The sequence below is a fragment of the Narcine bancroftii genome, chromosome 8 (genome assembly GCF_036971445.1).
Source record: "Narcine bancroftii isolate sNarBan1 chromosome 8, sNarBan1.hap1, whole genome shotgun sequence".
Classification (NCBI taxonomy): Eukaryota; Metazoa; Chordata; class Chondrichthyes; order Torpediniformes; family Narcinidae; genus Narcine; species Narcine bancroftii.
Genome location: NC_091476.1, coordinates 91,641,451 through 91,667,396, shown reverse-complemented (window position 1 = coordinate 91,667,396; position 25,946 = coordinate 91,641,451). Strand labels below are relative to the sequence as shown.

General features: G+C 44.2%; 1 protein-coding gene across 6 annotated transcripts in view; it reads right to left on the bottom strand.

Annotated features, from left to right (window-relative positions):
* Positions 1 to 578: 578 nt before the first annotated feature.
* pknox2 (pbx/knotted 1 homeobox 2) overlaps positions 579 to 25,946 on the bottom strand; it is a 542,571-nt gene continuing 517,203 nt past the window's right edge. For all 6 annotated transcript variants that reach the window (XM_069894493.1, XM_069894489.1, XM_069894488.1 and 3 more), the window contains 3 exons: positions 23,389 to 23,465; positions 3,593 to 3,768; positions 579 to 1,013 (listed from right to left, as the gene is read on the bottom strand). In XM_069894493.1, the coding sequence (XP_069750594.1) occupies positions 784 to 1,013; positions 3,593 to 3,768; positions 23,389 to 23,465 (483 nt within the window). In that variant the 3' untranslated portion in view covers positions 579 to 783. The remainder of the gene's footprint in view (positions 1,014 to 3,592; positions 3,769 to 23,388; positions 23,466 to 25,946) is intronic.

Below are 25,946 nucleotides of genomic sequence, written 5' to 3'. Positions count from 1 at the left end.
ACGGCCAATGAGCTGTAACCCAGTGGAAAAAGGGCAAGTGGCAGATAAAGGATTGATGACACGTCAAGCTGGAACTGTTGATCAAGGCTGAGAATGAAGAGGAGAGATACTGGTATAAAGTGGACAGGGTGGAGAAGAAAACTGTTTTATTTTTGTTTGAATGCCTTTATTTACTATTTATAAAAGTATACAAGATGGGCATCAAAAGGCTGTCTGACTGGGGAGAGTTATTGGAGACCCAAGTCGTTTGATGAAAACTCCAGGAATGCATCCAGTCCAGGGTGGTGGACCTGGGCAGGTTCTGACACTTGGAGCACAGATTGGTGAGGACCATCTCTGCTCAATCTGGAGGGCAGGAGGGAGGAAGCGAAAGTCAACAGCCGATTCTTACCCTTGTTTTTCCCAACGTTATTTATTTCAGTGGGGAAGGTGGAAGGTGGGGGTGGGGTGGAATACGTCTGTCATTTTGCTCAGCACTCCCTCCTTAGCTTCAGTCCAAGTGAAAAGGCTGGGGCAGTGAGGGCCCTGTGGAAATGATCCACAGCAGCCATGTAAAAAATACAAATGTAAAACAAATGTCAAAAAATGAAGGATACATTCACAATAACATTCATTAATACAGAATTAATCACAAAATAGATTTTAGACACGGGGCCTTCATTCTTATGACTGTCACATCCTTGTGACTTGTTCTTGGAGAAGAGTTTTTAATTACTGTAATTTTTTAAAAAAACAGTCCGCGCACTGGTCAAGCTTTACTTTCTTTGTCTCCAGGCAGTGCTGTTAGTCAAGTGAGTCACTATTGTCCAGGCCCAAGTCATTTACATTGGTCGTCTGCAGTTCCCCAGTGTCGTCGTCTTCTTCTTCGTCCTCCTCTTCAATCTCCTCCTCCTCATCCGTTGCATCCAGTGAGTCATCGCCCGCATGGCCAGCCATCATGGCCTGCTGCATGGCAAGGGTGGCAGTGTCGGAGGACAGTGTCTGCAGGCTGTCCATGGCTGTGGTCATGGTGCCTGCAGAGGAAGAAGCCCATTACTGTCTGTCGTGGAGATCAATGTGTTAGAGGGAGTGGAGTGGTAAATATAGGGAGAGAGGCGGAGAATGGAATGGGGAGGAGGGAGAGAGAGAGAGGCGGGGAATGGAAAAGGGAGGAGGGAGAGAGAGAGAGTGTGGTGTTTCTTTTAATGTATAAATAAACTTGGGTTCTTTTATAACAAATATATTATATTAGCTTTGTAGGCATGACCTCATGAGGCATCTATTTTGATTCTACCTCTAGCTGCAACAACTCACTCGCCCTATCATTACATTCCCTTTCCTTGAGATGTTTAATCTAACAACATGACATAGTATTCATTTCAATTTAAAGTTCAACACAAATGTAAACACAAAGGTTGGCAGCACAAACTTTTTAAAGGGTGCAGTTCTTTTTCTTTTAGAGATTCAGTCTGTCAGGTGCTTTGATAACGCATGTGGATCTTCTTAACACAGGGCCTTGTGTAGGCTCCGCTGGTCCACTACTGTTTGGCACTGGTGGTGTTTCCTCTGTTACCGTGCAGGCTGAATCCTCCATTTTTGGCTGTTCTTGTCGCGTCTCTTGCATTTTCAGCAGGCTCTTTCCATTCTTCTTCAGTATTTGACCCTCCTCTGTTCTGACAGGGTAGGATCTTTGATTTACTTCTTCCAGAAGAGTGGCCATTTTGTCCCAAGTGAGTCCCCGTGTCATGTTGTGCCGGTGGCCCTAAGCTTCTTGCTGTCTTGTCATAATTTGCCTTTTGTCTTTATTGAAGATTCTTTTGTTTCCATTCAGCACCTTTCACATTTGTTCTTGTTTGGGTCTGCAGAGTAGTGAAGTGTGGTGCGTAGTCTACATCCCATCAGAAACTCAGCGGGTGACATGCTGTGTTCAAATGGTGAAGCCCTGTAACTCAATAGAGCTCAATACGGATCTGAGCTGCTGTCTTGTACTTTCTTGAGCAGCTGTTTAACTAATATTAACTCCTTTCTCTGCTTTACCATTTGAATGAATGCAGAGGACTTGAAGTCACATGTCGAAAATCATACTCTTCTGCAAAGTTCTGGAATTCTCTACAGTTGTAGCATGGTCCATTGTCACAGTATACAATTTGAGGAATTCCATGTCTTGCAAATATCAATTTCATATATTTGATCTTAGAAGCAGCAGACGTGCTAGGAAGCAGTGCAATCTCCAGATAGTTCAATAGATAATTAGTAACCCACAAGTAATTCTTTCTATCCATGTGGAACAGATCAGTCCAAACTTTCTACCATAGTTCCGCTAATGTCAGTTATGATTATGGGTTCCTTTGTCTGCTTTGCGCGATGTTTCAAACAGGTCTCATAGCTTGAAACCATCCTATCAATGTCTGGCTAATAAAGGTGATTTCCTTCACACCAAATTGATATTTTTCTTTAACTTTAATCCATACATCTGGATGTGTTTTAGCCTCATTGTGTTGTTCTTGTGAAGATCCCCACTGGATCACGACATCCAGGTACACACGTTTCCCATTTCTGCTTTCTATGATGTGGTCCATTCTCACTACCTCACTCCTGGCACCATACGATGTCTATTTTATTGCAATAAAGAAACGGGTTCTTTTATAACTATATTTTATTATCTACCCCTAGCTAAAACAATTTGTCCCTGACTCCCTCTAGTGGTCAGGATTATCATTACAAAGGGATGCAAAATAGAATGGGGAGGAAGAAGATAGAGAGATGGGGAATGGAATGGTGAGGGAGGGAAAAAGAGGTGGGGAGTGAAATGGGGAGGAAAGAGGGAGACAGGCATGGAATGGTATGGCAGAAATGGAGAGGGAGGTGGGAGGAAAGGGAGCAGGGAAGAAAGAGATGGGAGGAATGGGGAGGAGGGAGAGAGGTAGAAAATGGAATGGTGTGGAGGAAGGGAGGGAGAGAGGTTGGGGAAGAAATGGGGAGGAGGAAGGGAGATAGATAGCACAGGCAATACTCCAGGAAGGAGAGTGGAAGGAATGGGGAAAAGAAGTCTGAAAGAGAGGGAATTGGGGGAGGGGGAATTTAGAGAACTGGGATAAGACAGAGATGCATTGTAAATGAGGGAGTAGCCAGAGAGCTTGGGATGGGGTAGTCAGGGTGAGGGGATTAAAAAGGAAGCATGAGAAGAAGAATGAAAAGGAAGTCAGAGATAAAGTAGGAAAGTTAGAAAGAATGAAAGGGGTTGGGAAAGGGAAATGGAAGTGTTGGAGGGAGAAGAGGCAGAAAAATAAAGGGAAACATTGATGAATACATGAAAGGCTAAGAATAAAAACAGGGAAGAGGAGGAAATGAGAGTGTGAGAAAAAAGTAGAAAGTGAGAGAGAGGGAGAGAGAGAATAAGGGAGAGAGAGATAAAGAAAGAGGGAAATGGAAAGAGAGAAAGAGAAAGAGGGAGAGAGAAAGGGAGAGCTGCAGACTGAAGGGACAGGGAAAGTTGAACAGGAAGAATAGAGTGGTCACAGTTTATGTGAGAGAGAGAGAGAATAGGCTGCAGTACAAGCAGATGCTGAGGAATTCTGTCTGCATTTTATGTGAGTGTTAACTGCATGCTCACTGTCCGGGTTACTGGGATTCCCTCCTTGCTGCTGGAGAACACCGGCTGCAATGGAGTCAGGCCAGAAACGCTGAGTTGGCCGGTGCTGGGATTTGATTTTCTTCGCCTTGGGAGCTGGGTCAGGGTTGCTGGCATCAAGCATTGGCTGTAGGATTCGCCGCCTCGCATTGATAAACCTGGAGCAGAACAGAGCGGTGTTAGTACAAGGCTCAAATGCTCAACAGTTTACCCCATGGATACAATTACACTACACAAAATCCGAGCATCTCCTTTATTTGTGGGAGTGCTAGAAGTTTCATATTCTCTTCCAAGCTACATTCCTTCTAACAGATAATTCTCACTATAAATAAATCACAGTCCAGGATCTCTCAATTCCCAGCCCACGTGGAAGATGCATCACCTGCAGGAGTGGTGGTGAAGCTGGCGACTGTCATTCAAAACCCACTAATGCACCAATGATTCTTTGAGCAACCTGTGTCGCCAGTCCTGTGCTACAACGGGTGAATTTAACTGCCTCCTGAGGTGACCTCAGAATTCACTCAAACCTGTAACTCACTGCCGCCACAATCTTCATTTGACGAGGGTGGGACTGTCTGCAATGACCACATCCATGTGAAAGCGGCCCATCATCATTTGTTCAGAAACAAGAGCCAGGCAATTGAGTGGGTCCCCCTGGGGGCTCTGGTTCCCTCCCACCATTCAAAACGTGTCGGAGGTTGTATGTTAATTGGCTGTAGTTGGCGATGTGGGCTCTTGAGCCACAATGGACATGTTACCCTGCTGTTTGTCTCAAAAAAAGATTGTGTGCCATTTCCAATTCATTCCATGGTACGAGAACCAGTTTCTCTCCTAGACAAAATGAGAATCAGTTCTGCTGAGATTTACTACAATACACAAACGGGCTGGAGAAACTCAGCAGGTCACGCAACATTTATAGGAAGCAATCTACAGTTATGGGCCTGAGCCCTTCATCAAGGTATGAGGTAAAACCTTGGCCTTGACAAATACAATAGGATGGGGCCCATGGCGATCTGGTGAGGTCCCATTTACTGAGAAATAGAGAGGCTAAACCTTGGTTGCTGTAGCACTGTCTCTGCTACTGTCCGCTGTTGATCACTGATCTGGGAGTAGACTTGAACCCTGGCAATGGGAATATCAGCTTCGTGGGAAGGAAAAAGGAGGGAGAATGCAAAGAGCAAACTCCTGAACGAACTACAGCTGGGCTGCCAAAACGTGGAGCAGGGCTTGCAGTGAGGCTCGCTGTCAAAATTCTTGCCAATCACTTTGTTGGGACCAGAATGAACACGTGGAAACACTCAGCAGATCAGGCAGGATCTGTGGAGTGGGAACCAGAGTTCTGGTTGGAGACACCCCCTCCTCTCACGAATAAAACAAGGCCAGTCATGCTTTCGAGTCCAGCTCTTTGCTATTGCAATGGTAGTCACTGGGTAGGGTCATAGAGTAGCAGTTCAGACCACAAATACTCTGACTACTGTTTTTAGCTCACTTCATCAAGCAATCATCAATGAAAGACCCTTTAACTTTGATCAAGGCACCAAGATCCTTTGCACAGATGCAAGGGAAGAAAATGCATGCCTCAGTACTGGTGTTAAAGGTCTTAAAAGGGGTAGATAAATGTACATTCGATTAAAAATCCATAGGAGGGGCCCTGGCTGGAAATTGTAACAGTTGTGAGTACTAACCTGGGATTTAATCCAAGATAATGTAGGTCTGCGAGGTACAATGCCAGAGCATTTGCAGATCAAAACGACAAAAAGGTTTATAATTAATGACCTTTTGGTGTGCTGGTGGGACTTGCTTTATTTGCCCACAGCATTGCCTTCTCTGTAAAAGAATCCAGCCCCAAACCACTGTGAATCATGCCTCAAATGTGGCAGGGAATTCTGACAAGTACTGGGACCCAGGGTTCAGAAGGAGAATTCAACTGACTCTCACTTCCACAGGTGCTCAGGGTCAAGGATAACTTATTTCCACTCCAGTTCTCTGGGTCCTCAGGTAGATGTTGAGACAATATGTGGGGCCTGCAGGGTCAGTCTTTAAATATTGTCAGAGGCTGAACTCACTTACTGAGGACAATGGTCAATTTCACCATCAATGTCTGCCTTTGCTAAATCCCAGATATTCCAGCATCTTCTCATGGACTAATAGTAGGGCAGAATCTTAGTACTGTAGAGTCCATTCTTTTCTAGGCTTCAGGGAACAAGTCAACAATGACATGGATATTGGCCGCTGAATGTGCACATGGGCAATCATCGTCTGCACATATGACCAGAGATTGTGGTCGGAGTGACCTGGGTTCAGAGTGGAGGCGAAATTTTAGTTTAATTTAAAATTTTAACAATACGACATGCTAGAAGGACCTTCCAGCCCATGAAACCTGCGCCATCCAACTAACCAACCGACCCCTTTTTGGAATGTGGGAGGAAACTGGAGCACCCAGAAAAAACTCATGCAGGTCACAAACTCCTTATGAACCTGGGATGCTGGCACTGTAATAACATTGTGCTAATCGCCACGCTAACCGTCCCACAGATTTACAGAACATTTTCACATTCATCTAATATATTCGCTCCACTCCGATGAAACACAACAAGGGAATTCTTGCAATGATGACAGGCATGGCAAAACTTGCTTAACACAAGAGCCACATATTATAAACTTCAGAACTTTGAGAGGCATAAGACATGAAAAAATATTACATCCACGTTTTTAATCTTACACACATATTTTGGTACAAAAATATATATACAATTGTAGCGGCTCACCGGAGGCTTAATCGAACCGGCTCGGGAGGTTCCGAGTGACGTCATGTCATCACAATGCGATGACGTCATTTGGAAAGTGTGGGGTTTTAAAAAGCTGCGTGTGATTATTTGAGCAAACGACTTTTACTGAACCATCTTGACTATGTCTGATCATTTTCTCATTCTTCATTTCACACTCTGCAACACAGTTGCTGCATTGGACATGTACATAATAATATTTATTCATGTATGTAGTTTTTAAATTGCTAATTTTTATTAGTTTCAATGATCAAAAAGTGCACATATGCATACCCAATATTTTGGTAAATCCACGTCTGGGCATCAGGAGCTTGGATGGGAGGGCGACCGGGGACGACGGGCGCTCGGATCGGCAGGCAACCAGGGCGTCGGGAGCTCGGATGGGAGGGCAGCAGGAGCCTAGGCGAGTGTGTGTAGCCGGGGTGTCGAGAGCTCCTCCCATGTGTGGGAGCTGAGGTTGTGAATGTTTATCCGGGGTTCCTCTCTGCCAACTTTTCGAACTGCAGCAGGGTAATATATCTCCAGACATCTTGGTAGTGTTCAGTTGATTTATGATCTTTATAAATTCGTGGGAACAAAGACCAGTCAAAGAAATGGAATAGAACTGCAAACAAAGAAAAGCTGGCGGGGACTCAGCAAGTCAGGCAACATCCATGGAGTGAAGTTCACAGTCAATGTCTTTGGGCAAGACCAAATTGGGAAGGAGGAATAGAAATCATAAAAAGAGAGAGGGGAGGAGTTTATCAATTTTAGGTTTTTTTTAATTTTAGACATAGCATGGTAACAAGCCATTTTGGCCCACAAGCCTGTGCCACCCAATTAACCTACGACCCCCCCTGATATGTTTTGAACAGTGGGAGGAAACCGGAGCTCCTGAGGAAAACCCACATGGACATGATGAGAACAAACCAACTCCTTGCAGACAGCGTGGGACTCGAACTTCAGTCCCGATCGCTGCCGCTGCAAAGGCGTTGCACTAACTGCTGCACCAACATTGCCGCCCTGAGAAGGGGCCAAGGGAATAGGATACTGGCCAATGAAGATGGGAGAGGTAGAGTGGAGAGAACACCACTTGGCATTGAGGGAAAATGGGAACAGGTAAAGGGATAGATGGAAGCCATTAAAACCATCTTGGCTGGATGTGGTGTGGGAACTGATCAACCCAAGATCGGAAGAACCTGCAGAATATGGTGACTGCAGTTCAAAATGTCACACAAACACCTTCAAACAAATTCATCAACACTTTCCACTGCCTCCAACAGGCAGCCAACAGACTGAAGGCTCACCTGCCCAGATACACTCTCATCTCTTCCTCCCATTGAGGAAAATGTTCACTGATTTGAAGTTGTGCACCAATGGGCTCAAAGATGGCATCTTCCCTGCAGACATCAGGCTCCTGAATGAGCCCCATGACAAAGCTCTCATGCTGTCATTGCCATGTAAGGATTGATCTTTTCACTGCAACATTGCATGCACTGTAATATGCTTGCTCTTATACACTGCCCTCCATAATGTTTGGAACAAAGACATCTTTTTTCCTTTATTTCCCCCTGTGCTCCATCATTTTAAATTTGTAATCAAACTATTCACAGGTAATTAAAGTGCACATTCCAGGTTATATTCAAGGTTATTTGTATACATTTTGGTTTGACCATGTAGTAATTACAGCACTTTTTATACATAGTTCCCCATTCAGTGCACAATAACTTGCTTCAAAGCTTTTGATCACCTTTGATGCCCGTATTTGCTTTTTTTTCCAACGTGAGGACCAGAGTTGTGCCAATGGAAGGAAAAGAAGCTATTCAGAGGCTACGGAACAAGAATAAAACAGCAAGAAACATCACCCAATCCTTAGGATACGCAAAATCAACTGTTTGTACTAGTGAGCTCGGTAATCACAAATGAACTGGTAGGCCAAGGAAGACCTCCACTGCTGTTCACTGAAGAATTCTCATCATAATGAAGAGAAATCCCCAAACTTGTGACCGACAGATCAGAAACACTCTTCAGGAGGCAGGTGTGGATGTGACAATGACTACTGTCCACAGAAGACTTCATGAACCTATATACAGAGGCTACACTGTAAGTTGCAAACCACATGTTTGCCACAGACACATGATGGCCAGATTACAGTTTGCCAAGAAGTATTTAAAAGAGTCTGCAGAATTCTGCAAAAAGGTCTGGTGGACAGATGAGACCTGTAACAGAGTGGTGGCAAGAGCAAAGGGTGGAGATGTAAAGGAACTGCCCAAGATCCAAAGCATCCCACCTCATCTGTGAAACATGGTGGTGGGGGTGTCATGGCTGCCACAGGTACTGGCAAACATATCTTCACTGATGATGTAACTGCTGGTGACAGTAGCAAAATGAATTTGGAGGTGATTAGAAACATCTTATTTGCTCAAGTTCGAGCAAATGCCTCCAAACACATTGGATGGTTTTATCCCACAGCATAACAATGATCCCAAACATACTGCCAAAGCAACAAAGGAGTTTTTCAAGTCTAAAAGCTTAAAAATTCTTGAATGGCCACCTGACCTAAATCCAATTAAGCATGTTGAAGAAAAAAACTTAAGGGGACAAGCAGAAGAGAAAATGGCTGCAGTGGAGGCTGGTATATAAATAACCTTGAATAAATCTGGAATGAGTGCTTTAATCATGTGAATTGTTTGATTGCAAATTTAAAACTGTGGAGCACAGGTGCAAATGAAGGAGAAACGTGTCTTTGTCCCAAGCATTATGGAGGGCACTGTACACTGCATGACTCGCAGAAGTACTTGTGAAAGAAACCCTTCTTACTCTACCAGGCATAAAGTGACAATAAACTTGAACCTGAATTTGAAGTTGAAACAGCGGAACAAGATCGGGGTTACCTGAAATTAGAAAATCAATGTTTCCGTCATTTGAATGACATTACAGTAACAGTATGCTACTGTCATATTCAGCTGCTGCAGTCATTTGACAAGAAAAAAAAACATTTTGATCATCTGATCTTCAAAAATACTTTGAATACAAGATGGAAACTGAGCCAAGAAAGAATCGAGTTTTGATAATAAGATTTTTAAAGCATATTCATTGGAAGGAGAATGAAGGTGTAATCCAATGTGTGTCCTCTCTTTGTGCATGTACCTTCAAAATGACCCTCGTATGGGCCAATGGGCCGGGAAGCCATACAATGGAGCAACCAATGAGCAGAAAAGACTTTGGTGCATTTGTCAAATTCAGGACCATGAATGGAAATTAAAATGAAAGCCATTCCAAGTGCCTTGAAATTTGAACTTTGAGGATAGTGCTCAAGGAATAGAAAGCACTAAACATGATTCCAAGCTAAAGGAAGAGCATTAATCACAATACAAGTAGCAGAGCAGTAAGTTTATGGTCAGATGCTGGAAGATAAATAGTGTCAGTGCAAGTCAGCAATTGCAAAAGGATGTGTCATGCCAGACCTGACAGAGATTTTTGGCTTCACACTGAGCCACAGTTGATACTAACAAGTCCACTGCGAATTTAAATAAACCATTACATTATTGGCTACACAAGTATTGACAACAAAATTGGCATTTACACCAGAGCATGTCAGTCAGAGCAGCTCGATCCAAGATACAGCAGCCCAACAATTGGGCTTAAATGTTCAGGCTTGGTCAATGAAGCTGGATTCACCATTTCGTCCCAGGAGATGGCAGCACCAGTCTACAGCAACAGCTGGTCCGTGTCGAGCCACACACGCTGCTGGTTTAATCACACCCCATGGACACAAGAGGGTTACAGAAAATTTCCACCAATGGTTCAAATCGTTTCTGGTTTGCAAAAAGCGGAAAAGGTACCATGCTATCGTCGCAAAATGATTATTTCAGTAATCTTTCAGAGATAATAAATGGAAATCAGAAAAAAAAACAGACACTTTCAACACAGCCACTGGCTCGATCATGAAATATTACTCAGATTAGTATATTAGAGCCTTTCAAAATATTAACAACCATCGCAGAGTGTGGCATTTCGCAACGTAAAATTTTTCGCAATGTTCCTAGGCTTCTGGATACTGATCCTGTTGTGCGATTTCAAATCTCTATCTGTTCTCCTTTAAAAGAAAATTGATTTAATTGGTGTAATCACACAGCATTTTGTTAATGGTATAAACCACTGGTACTGAGGTAATTACAGTTCGTGTCAGATAACCATCATTATTAAGTTTCTGAAGTGAGAGGTAAATATGCAGCATCATTATACCAGGCAGAACTATTAGCCAAATAATTTTACTTTACAATGAGGCCCAGCGGAATCTGTGCATATACACCCTGGTATTCTCTGCAGTGCTGTGTGCTCATTGATACAAGCACAAATGAGGGAAGGTGTTTTCAACTCACTTTTAGACAGAAACAAAATACCTCCTTTCTCACCTCGAGCATCTAAAACCTCTGATGCCCATGGATAGGGCAGGTATTTATCTGAACAAACAATGAGCTGCCTTGATAAAGGGTCCCATTCTGAAACGATGACTGACTGTTACTACCCATGGATGCTGCCTGACCTGCTGAGCTCCTCCATCAGCTCATTGCTTGGTCAAGATTCCAGCATCTGCAGTCTTTGTGATTCTCTTTTTGGCAAAATTTTTATTTATTCTATCTGGGACGATGTTTCACTTTGTTTGCAATTATACACCGGGCGGCATAGCAAGTGGAGTAATGAGTACAACTTTGGGATTGAAGGGCACCCACTTAGAAAAGAGATGCGGAGAAATTGTTTCAGCCAGAGGGTGGTGAATCTGTGGAGTTTGTTGGTGGTCACTGGGTGCATTTAAGGCAGAGATTCATAAGTTCTTGATTAGTCAGGGCAGAAGATTATGGGGAGAAGGCCTGGGAGTGGGGCTGAATGGGAGAATGGATCAGCTCATGACTGAATGGTGGGAAAGTCTCGATGGGTTGAATAGCCTATTTCTGCTCCTACATCATATGATCTTGGTAAATGTATTGTTTGGTTGGTAAAAGGAGATAAAAAGGAAACAAGGGAGCTGAGGGAACAGGAGGGAAGAAGGGAGAGAGGGAGTTGGGGTATATATCTGTCTGATACCACTGGATACCGTAAGCAGTTGAATGTCCACCCCCATCCTATCCTTACTCCTCTATTTACAGCTCCAACCATCCAAGTGAAGCTCTGTGAGAAATCGGCCCACACGAAGTCAACTGCAACTCAACTTGATGAGAGGTGAGGAGATGAAATCACCAACAAGGACAAATAGCAATGAAGATTAGTGAGGAATTTAAAAAAAACAAAGATAAGACAGTTAGCCCTGTAATGATGTTCAGCCACAGATACAGAAGAAGGTTAAGAAGGGCTGGGATTTTTAGTAATTCAAAGATTCCTAAGGTTTGGGAAAATCTACCCATGGATGCTGAATAAGAAAGTAGCAAACATTATTGAAAGCAAAAGGATGAGCATGCAAGCCAAGGAATTACAAGGTAGTGAGTTTAATGTCAGATATTGGGAGAACAGGGAACACTGGGAGTTGGAAGAAGAGAAGCTGATGAAGGAGTTTGCAGGGTTTGGGAAAGTTGTGTCAGGCCTGACATGAGAGGGTTATTAAGGAGATAATCAGAGAGCAATGCCAATCACTGAGTTACAATCTCACTGCCTTCAGCTGTTTATATCTGAAATGCATCTACATGGCCATATGGGTGCAAGAAAAATTACTTACAAGGTCTCTCCAATGTCTTGGTCAATATTTATCCCTGACCGTCAGCACTAAAATAGATTAAGCCATCTTTAACGCTGCTTTGATGTGGGGTCTTGCTGAGTGTGCTTTGGTTACATGTCCAAAGAACATTGCTGTGATGTTCTGAGACAATACAAGGGCAAGGTGGGCATGGGTGAGGGGGCTTTATGTGGATGTCAGGCCCAGGAGGGCTCAGCAGGAGGGATGGAAAAGAAAGAGTAGAGATGGGAAGAGTCATGGAGGGCTTCTGGGGGAGGGGCTGGTGGGCTGCAGGCGAAGAGATGGTAGGCTATAGGGGAGGAGATGGTGGGCTGTGGGAGAGGGACTGTGGCAAAGGCTGAGAAGGTGGGGATGATGGGGGATGTGGGGAAGGGCTGTGGTAGGCTGAGGGGTTGGGGATAGTAGGCTGTGGGAGAGAGGCTTTGAGGAGGGGATGGTGGTGGGGTGTGGAAGAGGGGGATGGGGTAGGCTGAGGAGATATGGATGGTGGGCTTTGGGGAAGGTGCTCTGCGGGTAGGAATGAGGGGAAGGAACAGTGGGCTGTTGGGGAGGGGATCAGTAGAATGTACAACTGCCACATAAAGCTCTGTAAGATGAGATGCAACACTGGAGAGTCACCATCCACTCAACGTTCATCTAAATCCCGATTTGGACATTTCGCAGCTGTTGCCTCCGCCATATCCCTCTCTCATTCAAGCTCCCCTCACACCCTAGCAAACTACGTTGGGAAAGTGCACATCAAGGAGACAAAGGCCGTGAACCATGGCTACTTCCAGCATGTAGTCAGCGCCAGGCTGGGATTACTGTACAAACACCAACATCAGTGGCCGTAATATTGTCTGAGGCTACTGCATTCTGGTTTCACCATGTGAGCAATGGCTGTGACCTGTACAAACCAAGCCTTCAGAACACCACTTTTTAAAAAAAAATCTTTGGTTAAAATATATTTGAAAGCATTTCTGCTTCAGCCCTTTGCCGCACCGACCACTTTCAGGGCAGTGTGCAGGTAGAAGCTAACTATGGAGCTCAATTTAATCTGCCTGTAAAGTGTCCCTTTGTTTCCGCCTGCCCTCCTACCTCCCTAGGTCTATCTGTTCCACTTCACCATAATGCTACACCGAAAAGCACATATAATGGATGAATTCTTCCAAGGAGATAGGTCCTGCTGTGTTCTCGACCCTCAGCATGTGGAGCAGCTGAAATGCTGCAGGTCCTCATACAAGGCTTCCTTTGTCTGTCTCTCTCCTTTTAACCCCGGGCGGTGTTGGAAGGGCGCCCATAGCCCAGGTTGGCAGGAATACATTCAATAAGTTTTCTATCAAAATTGTTCACAATCTGCTGCAGGCAGGATGGCTTTTAACTCTTTGTGTTGTGACAAGGGAGTGGCCGTGCATTTGTGTCACCGTCACCCTGCAGACTCAGATGAGCGAATAGAGGACCTGATGCTGAACATCATCCACAAACATACAATGACGGATACAAGCTGCTCTGCTGCCCCACGTTGACATGGGGCAGGTCCGAGAAAGAGGACCCACTGGGCAGGTTCCGAAGTGCAAGAAAATGAGGTCGTTGGGCAGGGTAACACATTGACATCTCTGCATGCTGCAGTGAATTGTGTGACAGAGTATATAGATATGTTTTTGGGAGATGAATTGGGAAAGGTTTGTTAGAGTAGGTCACATACAAACACTTTAAAACAGATCGTATTTGAAATACTGGAGCTCTGCTAATGCTAGACATATCGGCCTCACAGCCTTTGCAAAGCTTTGGAGAGTTCCCAAGAGACTTCATTAATGGATTGTTGTTTACAAAAAGGCAACAGATGAAAGAGCTTGTTGGAGCCGCCTTCTGTCTGGAGATGTTCTAAGAGGGTCATGTGGTTTTGCAAGCAAAGAGAGTAAAGCAGACTTTCAGTGAGAGAGAGAGAGAGAGAGAGAGAGAGAGACACACACACACACACACACACACACACACACACACACACACACACACACACACACACACACACATCACTTCTACAGTGTTACAGCCAGTAACAACAGCTGGGACTGGAACAGGACAAGCTAGCAAGGTTGTGAAAAACCCCATTTGGAAGACGGGTTTGTAAGTGGTTTGTTCAGCCTGGTCAAAGCCCTTATGGTTCATGCAAGAGGAGAGGACTGGCTGTCTAATATTTCAGTTGGAATAAGAGAAGCAAAAAGGCACTCTGTGGTGACCTGAAAGAAAGAGGTTATCATCTGGAGAACCTTCATGGGGTAAGTTTGGTCAGCAAGACACTGAAGTGGCTGATTAAAAAGGAATTGGTTGTGGGTGTCCTGGAACAACAAATCTCTCTCTGAAAACCGACAAGAACCTTCCTGAGCAGTAACCATTTACCTTTCAAGCACCAAAGCCTGGTGATCTTTATAAGTGTTAAATTCTGTGCAGAGTATAAGAATTGCCTGCAACCAGTGAACTTGGAGGAATTAGAAGTGAGAATTGGACTGTGAACTAAACAACTTTTCTGAACTTACACACACATTACATATACATGTGCTTAGAATTAGAAAGGGGTTAAGTTAGGTTAGTTAAGTCAATTGTGATAAGTTAAAGTGTGATTCTATTTTCATGTTTAAAGATAATTAAAAGCAACTTATGTTTAAGTAACCATTTGTCTTGGTGAATATCTATTACTGCTGGGTTTATGGGTCCTCTGGGCTCGTAACAGGTGTGGATACCTCTAGGACTGAATGCAGCAAGAATGAGAAGCAAGGAGTCAGCGGATCAGACAGCATCCATGGAGAGGAATGGATGGTCAGCGGCTGTGGTCGGGACCTTTAATCCAGATTTATCGGGTCTCGACCTGAAGCACTGACTGGCCATTTCTCTCCATCGACCCTGTCTGACCCACTGAGTCCCTTTTGCTTCTCATTGTTCGCTCAGTATTCCAGTGCCTGCAGTTTTCATGCTTTTCCCGGTGTCTGTTTTATTTCAGATTTGGTTTGGTTTCCTTGTCAATAGAATTGTGAGGGGACAGCCTGCGCCAGTACCACCTATGCACTGACCCAATAACAGACCCAAACCCCACCATCTGTTCTGTCATTAAATCAGAGCCCAGCGGAGAATATTGGAAATTGACACACACACACACACACACACACACACACACACACACACACACACACACACACACACACACACACACACACACACACACACACACACATTATTCATTTCACCTCTCAAGCCTTCTCCACAAGTCATTGAGATTACTGCCTCATTCACTGTTTTGTTTTCTCCACCTGAATGCCAGCTCCTTTTCAATTCCCTCAAAAATTGCATCGATGTGCACTGGTTAGTGGGGAGGGTCACTCAGATTTTGCTCCTGGGCCGGGGCCAAGGTTGCCATCCATGGGTGCAGGCAGTGGGCAGTTGAGGGTTCAGATCGGGCTGATTTGGGTTTAGGTCCCTGCCCGGGCATCTGTGGACGAGGATTCAACAGGGGCTTGAGTGCATTGTGGACAGTAATAACCATGTTATAATATGAACCAGTGTGCAACTGGAGACAGAGTACTACAGCATTAAAGCAATCTCTTAAATAAACCACCTTGGTTAAAGGAAAAGATTCAAAGACTGAGGTACAGTTCATGAACAGTGGTGCCAAGAGTGGAAGTGGAATAGTCCAAGCAAAGCAATCAACAATGCTTCTGAGAGGTGTTGACCTTTAATGTTTTATTGAGGTTTCAGATTCATGTTGGTACCTGAACCCGAGATGGTCCTCTAGATTTACTGCTCCCAATACATGCAGAGGATAGATCCGGCTATTGTAGTCAGACACCTCAAAACACTCTCTGAAAAGGAACCTTTTTTTAAGAATCCAGGAACGGAATGATGTCCATCACTCCAGAACCGTGGTTACTCAAAACTCAACTCTGCTTCATTTTCGGCTGGGTTGTGAGAAGAGGATTGAGAGAAATAATAACTTGCATCCAGAGGAACGAGGAGAGATGGACTGTTTTGGGTTGTTCCTGAAGGCTGGCTAAAGTTCCAGTTTGGGACAAAGCATCACAGATTAGGCCAAAGAGCTCACTGCAAAATATTATCAGTTGTTCTTCTGTGAGCTTAATGTGAAGACAATATCCATTGGAATCCAAACCAAACATTTCACTTTGGTCTGACACAAGCTGGGAACAAACATGCCAGAACTGCCATGAAGTGATTAATATACAGTTCATGCATAATGACAAACCAGGTGTCTCAGTGGACAGGTGTACCATGGAGAGCATTCTGTCTTGTTGCATCGCTGTCTGGTATGGAGGATAGGAAAAAAAACTCCAGAAAGTTGTGAACTCGACCTGCAACATCACAGGCACCAATCTTCACTCCATCGAGGGCATCTGCAAGAGGCGGCGCCTTAAGAAAGCAGCCTCTACCCTCAAGGACCCCCACCACCCAGGCCATGCCCTCTTCACTCTGGTAACATCAGGAACATACAGGAGCCTGAAGACGAGCACTCAGCGGCACAAGGACAGCCTCTTTCCCACTGCCATCAGATTCCTGAGTGGACAATCCACCTCAGGCACTACTTCATTTTATCCTATTTTCTTGTACTATTTATTTATTTTTGGAATGTAATTTATAGCAATATTTACCCTATGAAGATGCTACGAATATGCTTATTGTTCACAACAATAAGCTCTGATTCGGTCTCGAAACATCTAGCGGCACTCCTGATATGCTGCTTAATGCCTCCGATCCCGTGGGCTTGCTAATCAAGTCCTTCACTAGACCCTTTAATCTCTGGCTTCAGCTGAGCTGTTCAGGTTGCTCCCTTCCAGCCACCACCCCTTCACGTTGTTTAGAATGCCATTATTCTTTTCCCTCGATCAGCAATGACACATGTCACCGACCTCCAATTCCCCATTCCCATTCCTGGCTGCATCTGCCCAAAGCAACCTGAACATGTGAAGCAGTGAGAAGAACTCCTACTATGTGGGACTGGTAGATGTTTCTCACAGTAACATTCAGTATCAGCCTAATTACCTGCAATTTGAGATCCATGATTAAATTTGCACAAAGCCCGAGCGTTGGAATATCACTCCTCTGCAGCCTCAAATGAAACAGTCATGGGTTCTTATGTGGTGCCATTTCAACATGTATATTAACCACAGAGCAATTTCTAGACCAGAAGCTTTCCTCTGCACTCTTTTTGAGAGAACACCATAGCACAGAATGTCAAAATCCCACTCCCATTCACCACTTCCACTGGCAACTCATTCCACACTCTCGCCATCCTCTGAGTGAAGAAGTTCCACTGAGTTCAAGATGGCGGTGACAGACCCAGACTTGAAATAAAACTGGTGGCAGCGACTACCCCCGACCATGGTTGCTGCAAGAAATTAGATGTTTGGAACCATGTGCAACTTTTAATCGGAGGAAAGGGGACATCGGACTGCAGGGAGTTGTGTGTTGCCTGTGAAACACGCCGAATGGATGAGGATCCGAGTGGCTGCTGCACGGGCTATGGGACTCACCTGACGGAGGTATGGAGCTTCAGACTTGGCCGAGTGGAGGAAGCCAGGCCACTGCAACGCTGGAGGCAGTGGTTCTTCGGCTTTCTGAAAGCGTTGTCGGAAATATTCACTGTCGGGCTGAGTGGAAAGATGAGCAGTGGAGTCGGAGACAGCAATCGGCACGATCGAGGGTTGCGGAGACCAGGAGAGACGGGCCCAGGCCCCATGGACAATATGGAGGACTTGAGGCTGTGATGTCTGGGCCTCATGGGAAGGACAGCGCCGGAGGGTTTGGGATGCGGGAATCTATGACTGGGCAGTAGTTGGTGAACTTGACATCTGTGAGGGGAGGGGGGTTGAAAACCCAACCTCTTGAAGGCTGGGCGAACAGAGCCTGCAGAGGTCCCTCAGGTTCAGGGAACATTCTTCTTCACTCATAACTGGCAGATTTTTATAACATTTAGTGTAACCTGTCTCCTTGTACCATGGTCTGGTTTCTGAAAACTGATTGCATGATGCCTTGCATTGTTAGGAAGTTTTTGTACCAGGTCGGAGGAACATTATCTCGTATTTAATGCTCCAATGGTGTTAATGGCAACAAATAAACTGATACCTGATACCTGAATGTTCTTCTTAAACATCTCACCTTTTACCCTTACCCATGTCTTCTAGTTCTTGTCTCATCCAACCGAGGAAAAAAAAACACCTCCTTGCATTTACTCCAGTGGTTCTCAATCTTTTTCTTTCTATTCACATTCCACTTTAAGTAATCCCTATGCCATAAGTGCTCTGTGATCAGAAAGGGATTACTTAATGTGGTATGTGGGTGGGAAGGGAAGGTTGAGAATCACTGGTCTAGACCCAATTGTTACTGAAATATTTTGCATGAGAAAAATGGTCATTGGCCCAATTTCCTTTTGAGTTATGAAACCGTGCACATAACAAATCAATGGGTTATGATTAAAACAATGGTTTTCAAACTTTTTCTTTCCACTCACATCCCACTTTAAGCAATCCCTTACTAACCACAGAGCACCTTCTTCTTTGGCTTGGCTTCGCGGACGAAGATTTATGGAGGGGGTAAAAAGTCCACGTCAGCTGCAGGCTCGTTTGTGGCTGACAAGTCCGATGCGGGACAGGCAGACACGATTGCAGCGGTTGCAGGGGAAAATTGGTTGGTTGGGGTTGGGTATTGGGTTTTTCCTCCTTAGCCTTTTGTCAGTGAGGTGGGCTCTGCGGTCTTCTTCAAAGGAGGTTGCTGCCCGCCAAACTGTGAGGCGCCAAGATGCACGGTTTGAGGCGTTATCAGCCCACTGGCGGTGGTCAATGTGGCAGGCACCAAGAGATTTCTTTAGGCAGTCCTTGTACCTTTTCTTTGGTGCACCTCTGTCACGGTGGCCAGTGGAGAGCTCGCCATATAACACGATCTTGGGAAGGCGATGGTCCTCCATTCTGGAGACGTGACCCATCCATCGCAGCTGGATCTTCAGCAGCATGGACTCGATGCTGTCGACCTCTGCCATCTCGAGTACTTCGACGTTAGGGATGTAAGCGCTCCAATGGATGTTGAGGATGGAGCGGAGACAACGCTGGTGGAAGCGTTCTAGGAGCCGTAGGTGGTGCCGGTAGAGGACCCATGATTCGGAGCCGAACAGGAGTGTGGGTATGACAACGGCTCTGTATACGCTTATCTTTGTGAGGTTTTTCAGTTGGTTGTTTTTCCAGACTCTTTTGTGTAGTCTTCCAAAGGCGCTATTTGCCTTGGCGAGTCTGTTGTCTATCTCATTGTCGATCCTTGCATCTGATGAAATGGTGCAGCCGAGATAGGTAAACTGGTTGACCGTTTTGAGTTTTGTGTGCCCGATGGAGATGTGGGGGGGCTGGTAATCATGGTGGGGAGCTGGCTGATGGAGGACCTCAGTTTTCTTCAGGCTGACTTCCAGGCCAAACATTTTGGCAGTTTCCGCAAAGCAGGACGTCAAGCGCTGAAGAGCTGGCTCTGAATGGGCAACTAAAGCGGCATCGTCTGCAAAGAGTAGTTCACGGACAAGTTTCTCTTGTGTCTTGGTGTGAGCTTGCAGGCGCCTCAGATTGAAGAGACTGCCATCTGTGCGGTACCGGATGTAAACAGCGTCTTCATTGTTGGGGTTTTTCATGGCCTGGTTCAGCATCATGCTGAAGAAGATTGAAAAGAGGGTTGGTGCGAGAACACAGCCTTGCTTCACGCCATTGTTAATGGAGAAGGGTTCAGAGAGCTCATTGCTGTATCTGACCCGACCTTGTTGGTTTTCGTGCAGTTGGATAATCATGTTGAGGAACTTTGGGGGACATCCGATGCGCTCTAGTATTTGCCAAAGCCCTTTCCTGCTCACGGTGTCGAAGGCTTTGGTGAGGTCAACAAAGGTGATGTAGAGTCCTTTGTTTTGTTCTCTGCACTTTTCTTGGAGCTGTCTGAGGCATTGAGAATACTTAAAGTGGGATGTGAGTGGAAAGAAAAAGGTTGACAACCACTGCTGTACACTCATCTGCACTCTTCTAAACTGTTAGCTGTAACTGTGGGGGATGCTCGAAGTATTTTTCATTGTTGATTCACGGACCTCAAAGGAACCAGCTGCTGTATTTGTTCAAGAGCAGGTTGGAAAATTCAACCACACCATTTTTAAAATGGGACGGCATAGTTAGTGTATGATTAGCGCAATGCTGCTACAGCAACAGTGATCGGGACCAGGGTTCGAATCCCGCACTGTCTGTAAGGAGTTGGTATGTTGTCCCTGCGTCTGCATGGGTTTTCCCCGGGGTCTCCGGTTTCCTCTGACCATCCAAAACAATGTACTTAGGGTTTTAGGTCAAATGGGTGCAAATGGATGTCACGGACCCGTGAGCTGAAAGGGCCTGTTACCGTGCTGTATCTACATTTAGAAGAAATTTTAAAACATTTAAAAATACAACAGGTGAAGATGATTCAGTGTTGCAACTTGAAAGGCTCCGTGCTGCAACTTCTGAACCAGAAATTGTAGCACCATTTTGCTGCCCAATCGAAATAAAAGTGCATCTGTTATTCGGATCTCAGGTTGGGTCCTGGGTGTGAGGCAAGACCGAGGGAGTGGGGGCATTGTCAAAGGTCAGCTGATGAACAAATCAGCTGCAAATCAGGCAGGGGTCAGTGGTAGGATAGGAGTCAGGATACGAGTGTGAGATGACCAGGCTGTGGGTGTTGCGGAGGGGGAAAGATTACTGAAGGACCTGGGCCAGTCCACTGACAGGATTGGTAGGTCAATGGACAGTCAATACGAGACTTACCGTAGTGGAGTCTCAGTCAGCACTGCTAGGTCATCCATGGAATGACGGTCAATGACTATTCTCATGACAAAGTGTATTAACTTTGTTAGCTACACATGAATGCTTTGCATAAGAAATTATGTCATTTGATGTTGAAACCCTGCATGATGCGCAAATGGCGCATTCCTAGTCAAATTCCTAGTCATGTCAAATGAAAATGTTGAAGTTTCCTCATCTGAAGTTGATTTTCAATTAAGCCGCATGAATAAACTGCACTACATAAGACAAGTTCTAGATCTTGTATCTTTAGACATATAGCACGGTAACATCCTTTCAGCTCACGAGCCCGTGCTGGCCAATTACACCCCATTGACCTCCAACCCTGGCACATTTTGAAGGGTGGGAGGAAACCACACAGATGCAGGGAGAATATACAAGGTCCTTACAGGCAGCACTGGATTTGGACCATAGCTGATGGCACTGTAACAGCATTGCATGAATTGCGACGCCAACCATGCTGCCTGAAATGGGAGAATGACATAACTTGCGTCATATAAGAATCTTATTCCCTTCTTTTCTAAACAGTGTAGAACACAGAACATTATAACACAGTGCAGGCCCTTCAGCTCAAGATATTGTGCTGATCTATTCTTAACAATATAATTTTCCCTACCTTACACCCATAACTCTTCTTTTTCTTACATCCATATGCTTATCCAAGAGTCTTTTGAATCTCCCTATTGAATCAGCCTTCACCACCATCCCCAGCAATATATTCCAGGCACCCACCACTCTCAGTGAAAAACATACTTCTGACGTCTCCCCTAATCTTTCTTCCACTCACCTTAAACCGATGTCCTCTGGTTTTTGATTTTGTTGCCCCTGGAAAAACGTGCTGGTTGTTCACCTTCTCTAAGCCCCTCATAATCTTATCTGCATCTGTTCAGTCACCTCTCATTCTTTGTGCTGTTATATATTTTACTTTCTGGACCAGGGGTATGTGGAAACTAGAAAAGCTGAGATGTTTTTTCTTGCAGCAGAGAAGATCAACAGAACATGACTATGATTATAGGTTGATGTCAGAAATTAGAAACATTTTTCCAAAGGAAGGAGGGACTCCAACCAGAGGAATAAATAAATGTCCAGAGGACCAACAACCAGAGGAACAAACAAATGTCCAGAAGACTAAACAAATGTCCAGAGGAACCAACAACTAGAGGAATAAACAAATGTCCAGAGAAACCAACAACCAGAGGAATAAACAATGGTCCAGAGAAACCAACAACCAGAGGACTAAACAAATGTCCAGAGGAATCAACAATCAGAGGAATAAACAATGGTCCAGAGGAATAAGCAAATGTCCAGAGGACGCAACAGCCAGAGGAATAAACAAATGTCCAGACAACTCAACAAGAGGAATAAACAAATGTCCAGATGACCCAATAACCAGAGGAATAAACAAATGTCCAAAGGAACCAACAGCCAGAGGAATAAACAAACGTCCAGAGGAACCAACAACAAGAGGAATAAACAAATGTCCAGAGGACCCAACAACAAGCGGAATAAACAAATGTCCAGAGAAAAGCAGCAAAAAATTGTGGCCTAAGTCGACCAACAGAAAGGGAGCAGTCTAGACGCGATGATGAAACTGGAAAGAGATTTGGACATGTACTTGAAGAGGAAAGGATTGCAGAACTCGGGAAGAGTGCAAGGAAATGGGATCTCCTGGGTGGCCAAATGTACTATAAATTTTGATGAATACCTTTCCCGAACCAAAAATAACTTGTAAATTCTATTCAATTGAAACAGTCAGAAACCAGGACTGTCATTTACGGCCTGATATTTCAATGTGCATTCTGTGTCACAGTGACAGAAGATGAATATTAGCCATAAATTTCCAGGAACGCTGCACCCACTGTTACTAAGGAAACACTCCAAAATTAAACCAAGCTTGTAAATTTTAATTAATATTATACTTCTCTTAAGAACAGCAGATGAGAAATGTTCCCCGCTTAGTATTACACTAAATGCATCCCTAATTATCACGTTACACAGAATTTCTTATATGTTAATCTTAAATGGCCAAAAGTCTGGAAGCGATGAAAAGAGCAAAGCCCCAGGTAATAAATCCCACTGAAATCCCTGGATTTCCCTGGAAACTGAGTTATCTGCAGCCATGATACTCAATTGTCTCTGCATTATACACGTTCAGGATCAGTCGAGCAGAAAGTTTTCAAACTTGGGTTTAAATTCTTTAATCATTGCAATCAAAATATAAAGGAAAGGTTGTTAACTTGAGTGTGCCTGTACAAAATGAGCTGACCTCAACTGGGATTTATTCCACCAGATTACTGAACTTGCAAACCTGAAGCAAGGATTTGTAACCCCTGAACTCGAATAGTTATTTGATTTTCAGTCTGGTTTTCTCCAAGGACGATACAGGCTCATTAAATAATGGAAATACAACAATACGCTTTATCAATCTGTGCATAAATTTCAAAGAGCTCTTACCAGTTGTTGACCTGTAAGAGGGTGAGGTTTGTTTGGCCAGCAATCTGTCTCTTCTCGTCCTCTGTCGGGTATGGATGCTAGAGTGAAAAGGAACGACAGTTCTGTCAGAACATCTACACCAGTTTAGGGGCCCAGCAGATGCCAGTTTTCACTGTAACACTCACAGAGGAGAGGGCACAGCTGCCCCAGTCTGCACTCAGGAGAATGTCACTCGGACTGGTTCTGGCTTACACTCTCAAATCCCTGAGGGGATTTTCATATTCCAATATTCCATATTGGAAAGAGAAAGAGTAGGCAATAACAAGAACATATATCCACAAAGTAAACATATATTAAAGAATAGCTGTAAACAACTGTTGAAAGAGACAAAAAACCCAAAATGTATATAAAACAAAAACTATTCTAATAATCTAAACCCTTTTGATTATTATGTGAAAGAAAGGACCACCAAACTGTAAAACTGAGATCCAATAATCTTATAAACCCTGAAAATAATTAAGGAAAGGACCCCATAAATTTAGAAAATTATGGTTCATTACATTAGTAGAGCATCTACTTTTGTCCAGAGTCAAGTATGTCATCACATCAGAGAACCAATGAGCCTGTGTAGGAGGGACAGCATCCTTTCCTCTCATCAGTATAGCTCTTCTGACAATAAGAAGAGCAAAGGCAACTACATGGGATTGCAGCCTGGACACACTTGTATCAGCTGACTGACTTATTCCAAATAGGGCAAAAAAAGAATTAGGAGCCAAATTAACATTAAGAACCAAAGATAAGGTTCGGAAGATACTTTTTCAATGATTGGAAAGTGAGGAACATGATCAAAACATATGAAATAATGTGCCTTCTTCAGTCTTACATCCCTCACACTTTGACGAGAAATTTTATTTAATCGATTGAACTTTGGAGAAGTAAGCTCAGTTAAATTGCCATAATGGATGTCGGGCGCATAGAGAAGTTGAATTAACCAATTTCAAGACAGAATCCCATGTAGCATCAGAAAATCCTTGTTGAAAATCTTGCTCCCATCGCTTATTAGTCTTGTCCAGAGAATTACCACAAGGCATCAATAATAACTCATAAAGAACTAATAACAACTTTTTAGTATTCAGTTTAAGATTATAAATCTTCTCCACCATCTTTAATTCTGAATCTTGAGGGAACTTTAATACCAATAAATTTAAAAAGATCCTAATCTGTAAATATCTAAAAAAAAATGATGCTTAGCTACTTTAAATTTAGAAGATAATTGTTCAAAAGAGGTCAATAAAGAGATCTTGGAAAGATTGGATACCAAACTCTGACCATCGACAAAAACCAAAATCTTGTACTGAAGGTTAAAAAAAAAGAAAATAATTAGCTAAAAGAGGACTGAGAAGATGGTGGCACTGCTGGAGATGCTGTGCAGCAGCGCTGCCGCTGGTATGGCCCCATGGGGAGCGAAGATGCAGCTTTCCACTCACATCCCACTTTAAGTCATCCTGAGGCCATCAGTGCTCTGTAATTAGAAAGGGATGGCTTAAGGTGAGATGTGAGTGGGAAGGGAAGGTTGACAATCATTGCTCTAGATCCAATTGTTGCTGCAATATTTTGCTTGAGAAAAATTGTCACTGGTCCATTTCCTTTGGAGTGATGAAACCATGCACATAACGAGTCAATGAGGTACAATTAAAACAGTGGTCTTCAAATGTTTTCTTTCCACCCACATACCACCTTAAGCAATCCCTTCCTAGTCACAGAGCACCAATGGCATTGGGATTACTTAAAGTGGTATGTGAGTGGAAAGAAAAAGATTGAAAGAAAAGATTACACTGAAACCAGCACCAGTGTGGATGAGAGCTGCATTGATGGAGGTACCTGTCTCCTTTTTTCAATTGGATTACATGTTTCTATAGCTGACTCTGAACTTCAATTTTAAAATACTGTGTAACTCACTTTGTGATCTTTATTTTTTTCTTGCTTTGCAACAACCCCTTTCTTAAATGTATTCTGCCAATAAACTTGAACTTTGTCCTTCTTAAATGCCTTATTTTTCAAATGAATACATTACAGTCATGTAGTTCTACAGCAGAGATCTATCCCCTTCAGGGTGGTCACCACAACGAATGCTCAAGGGGGCATTAGCATGTCGGGGAGGGGGGCACAGTGGTATGCTCATAAACTCGTTCGGGGTGGGAGGGCTGGTGACGTGGCCAGGAGTGGGTGGAGAGTTGCTAGCATGTGTCAACCTAGACGCTAGTGATGCAGGAAGGGGTGGGGGTGGGTCTGACGGTGAGCGATGGTTACAACCATATGAGGGGGCACAGAACCTCATTTGGGGGGGCAATGCCCACAGATATCCCCCTTGACACTGACCCTCAGTCCCTTTGGTAGAACCTTTCCATGAAAAGCAAGATAGCCCCATTTGCCTTCATTTGGCCCTTATCCCTCTAAACCTCCCCTTCTCTGAATGCCTTTTGAATATGACAATTGTAGCCATTTCTACCACGTCCTCTGGCAGCTCTTTCTATTATACCCACTACTCTGTGTGAAGAAGGTACCCCTCAGATCCCTTT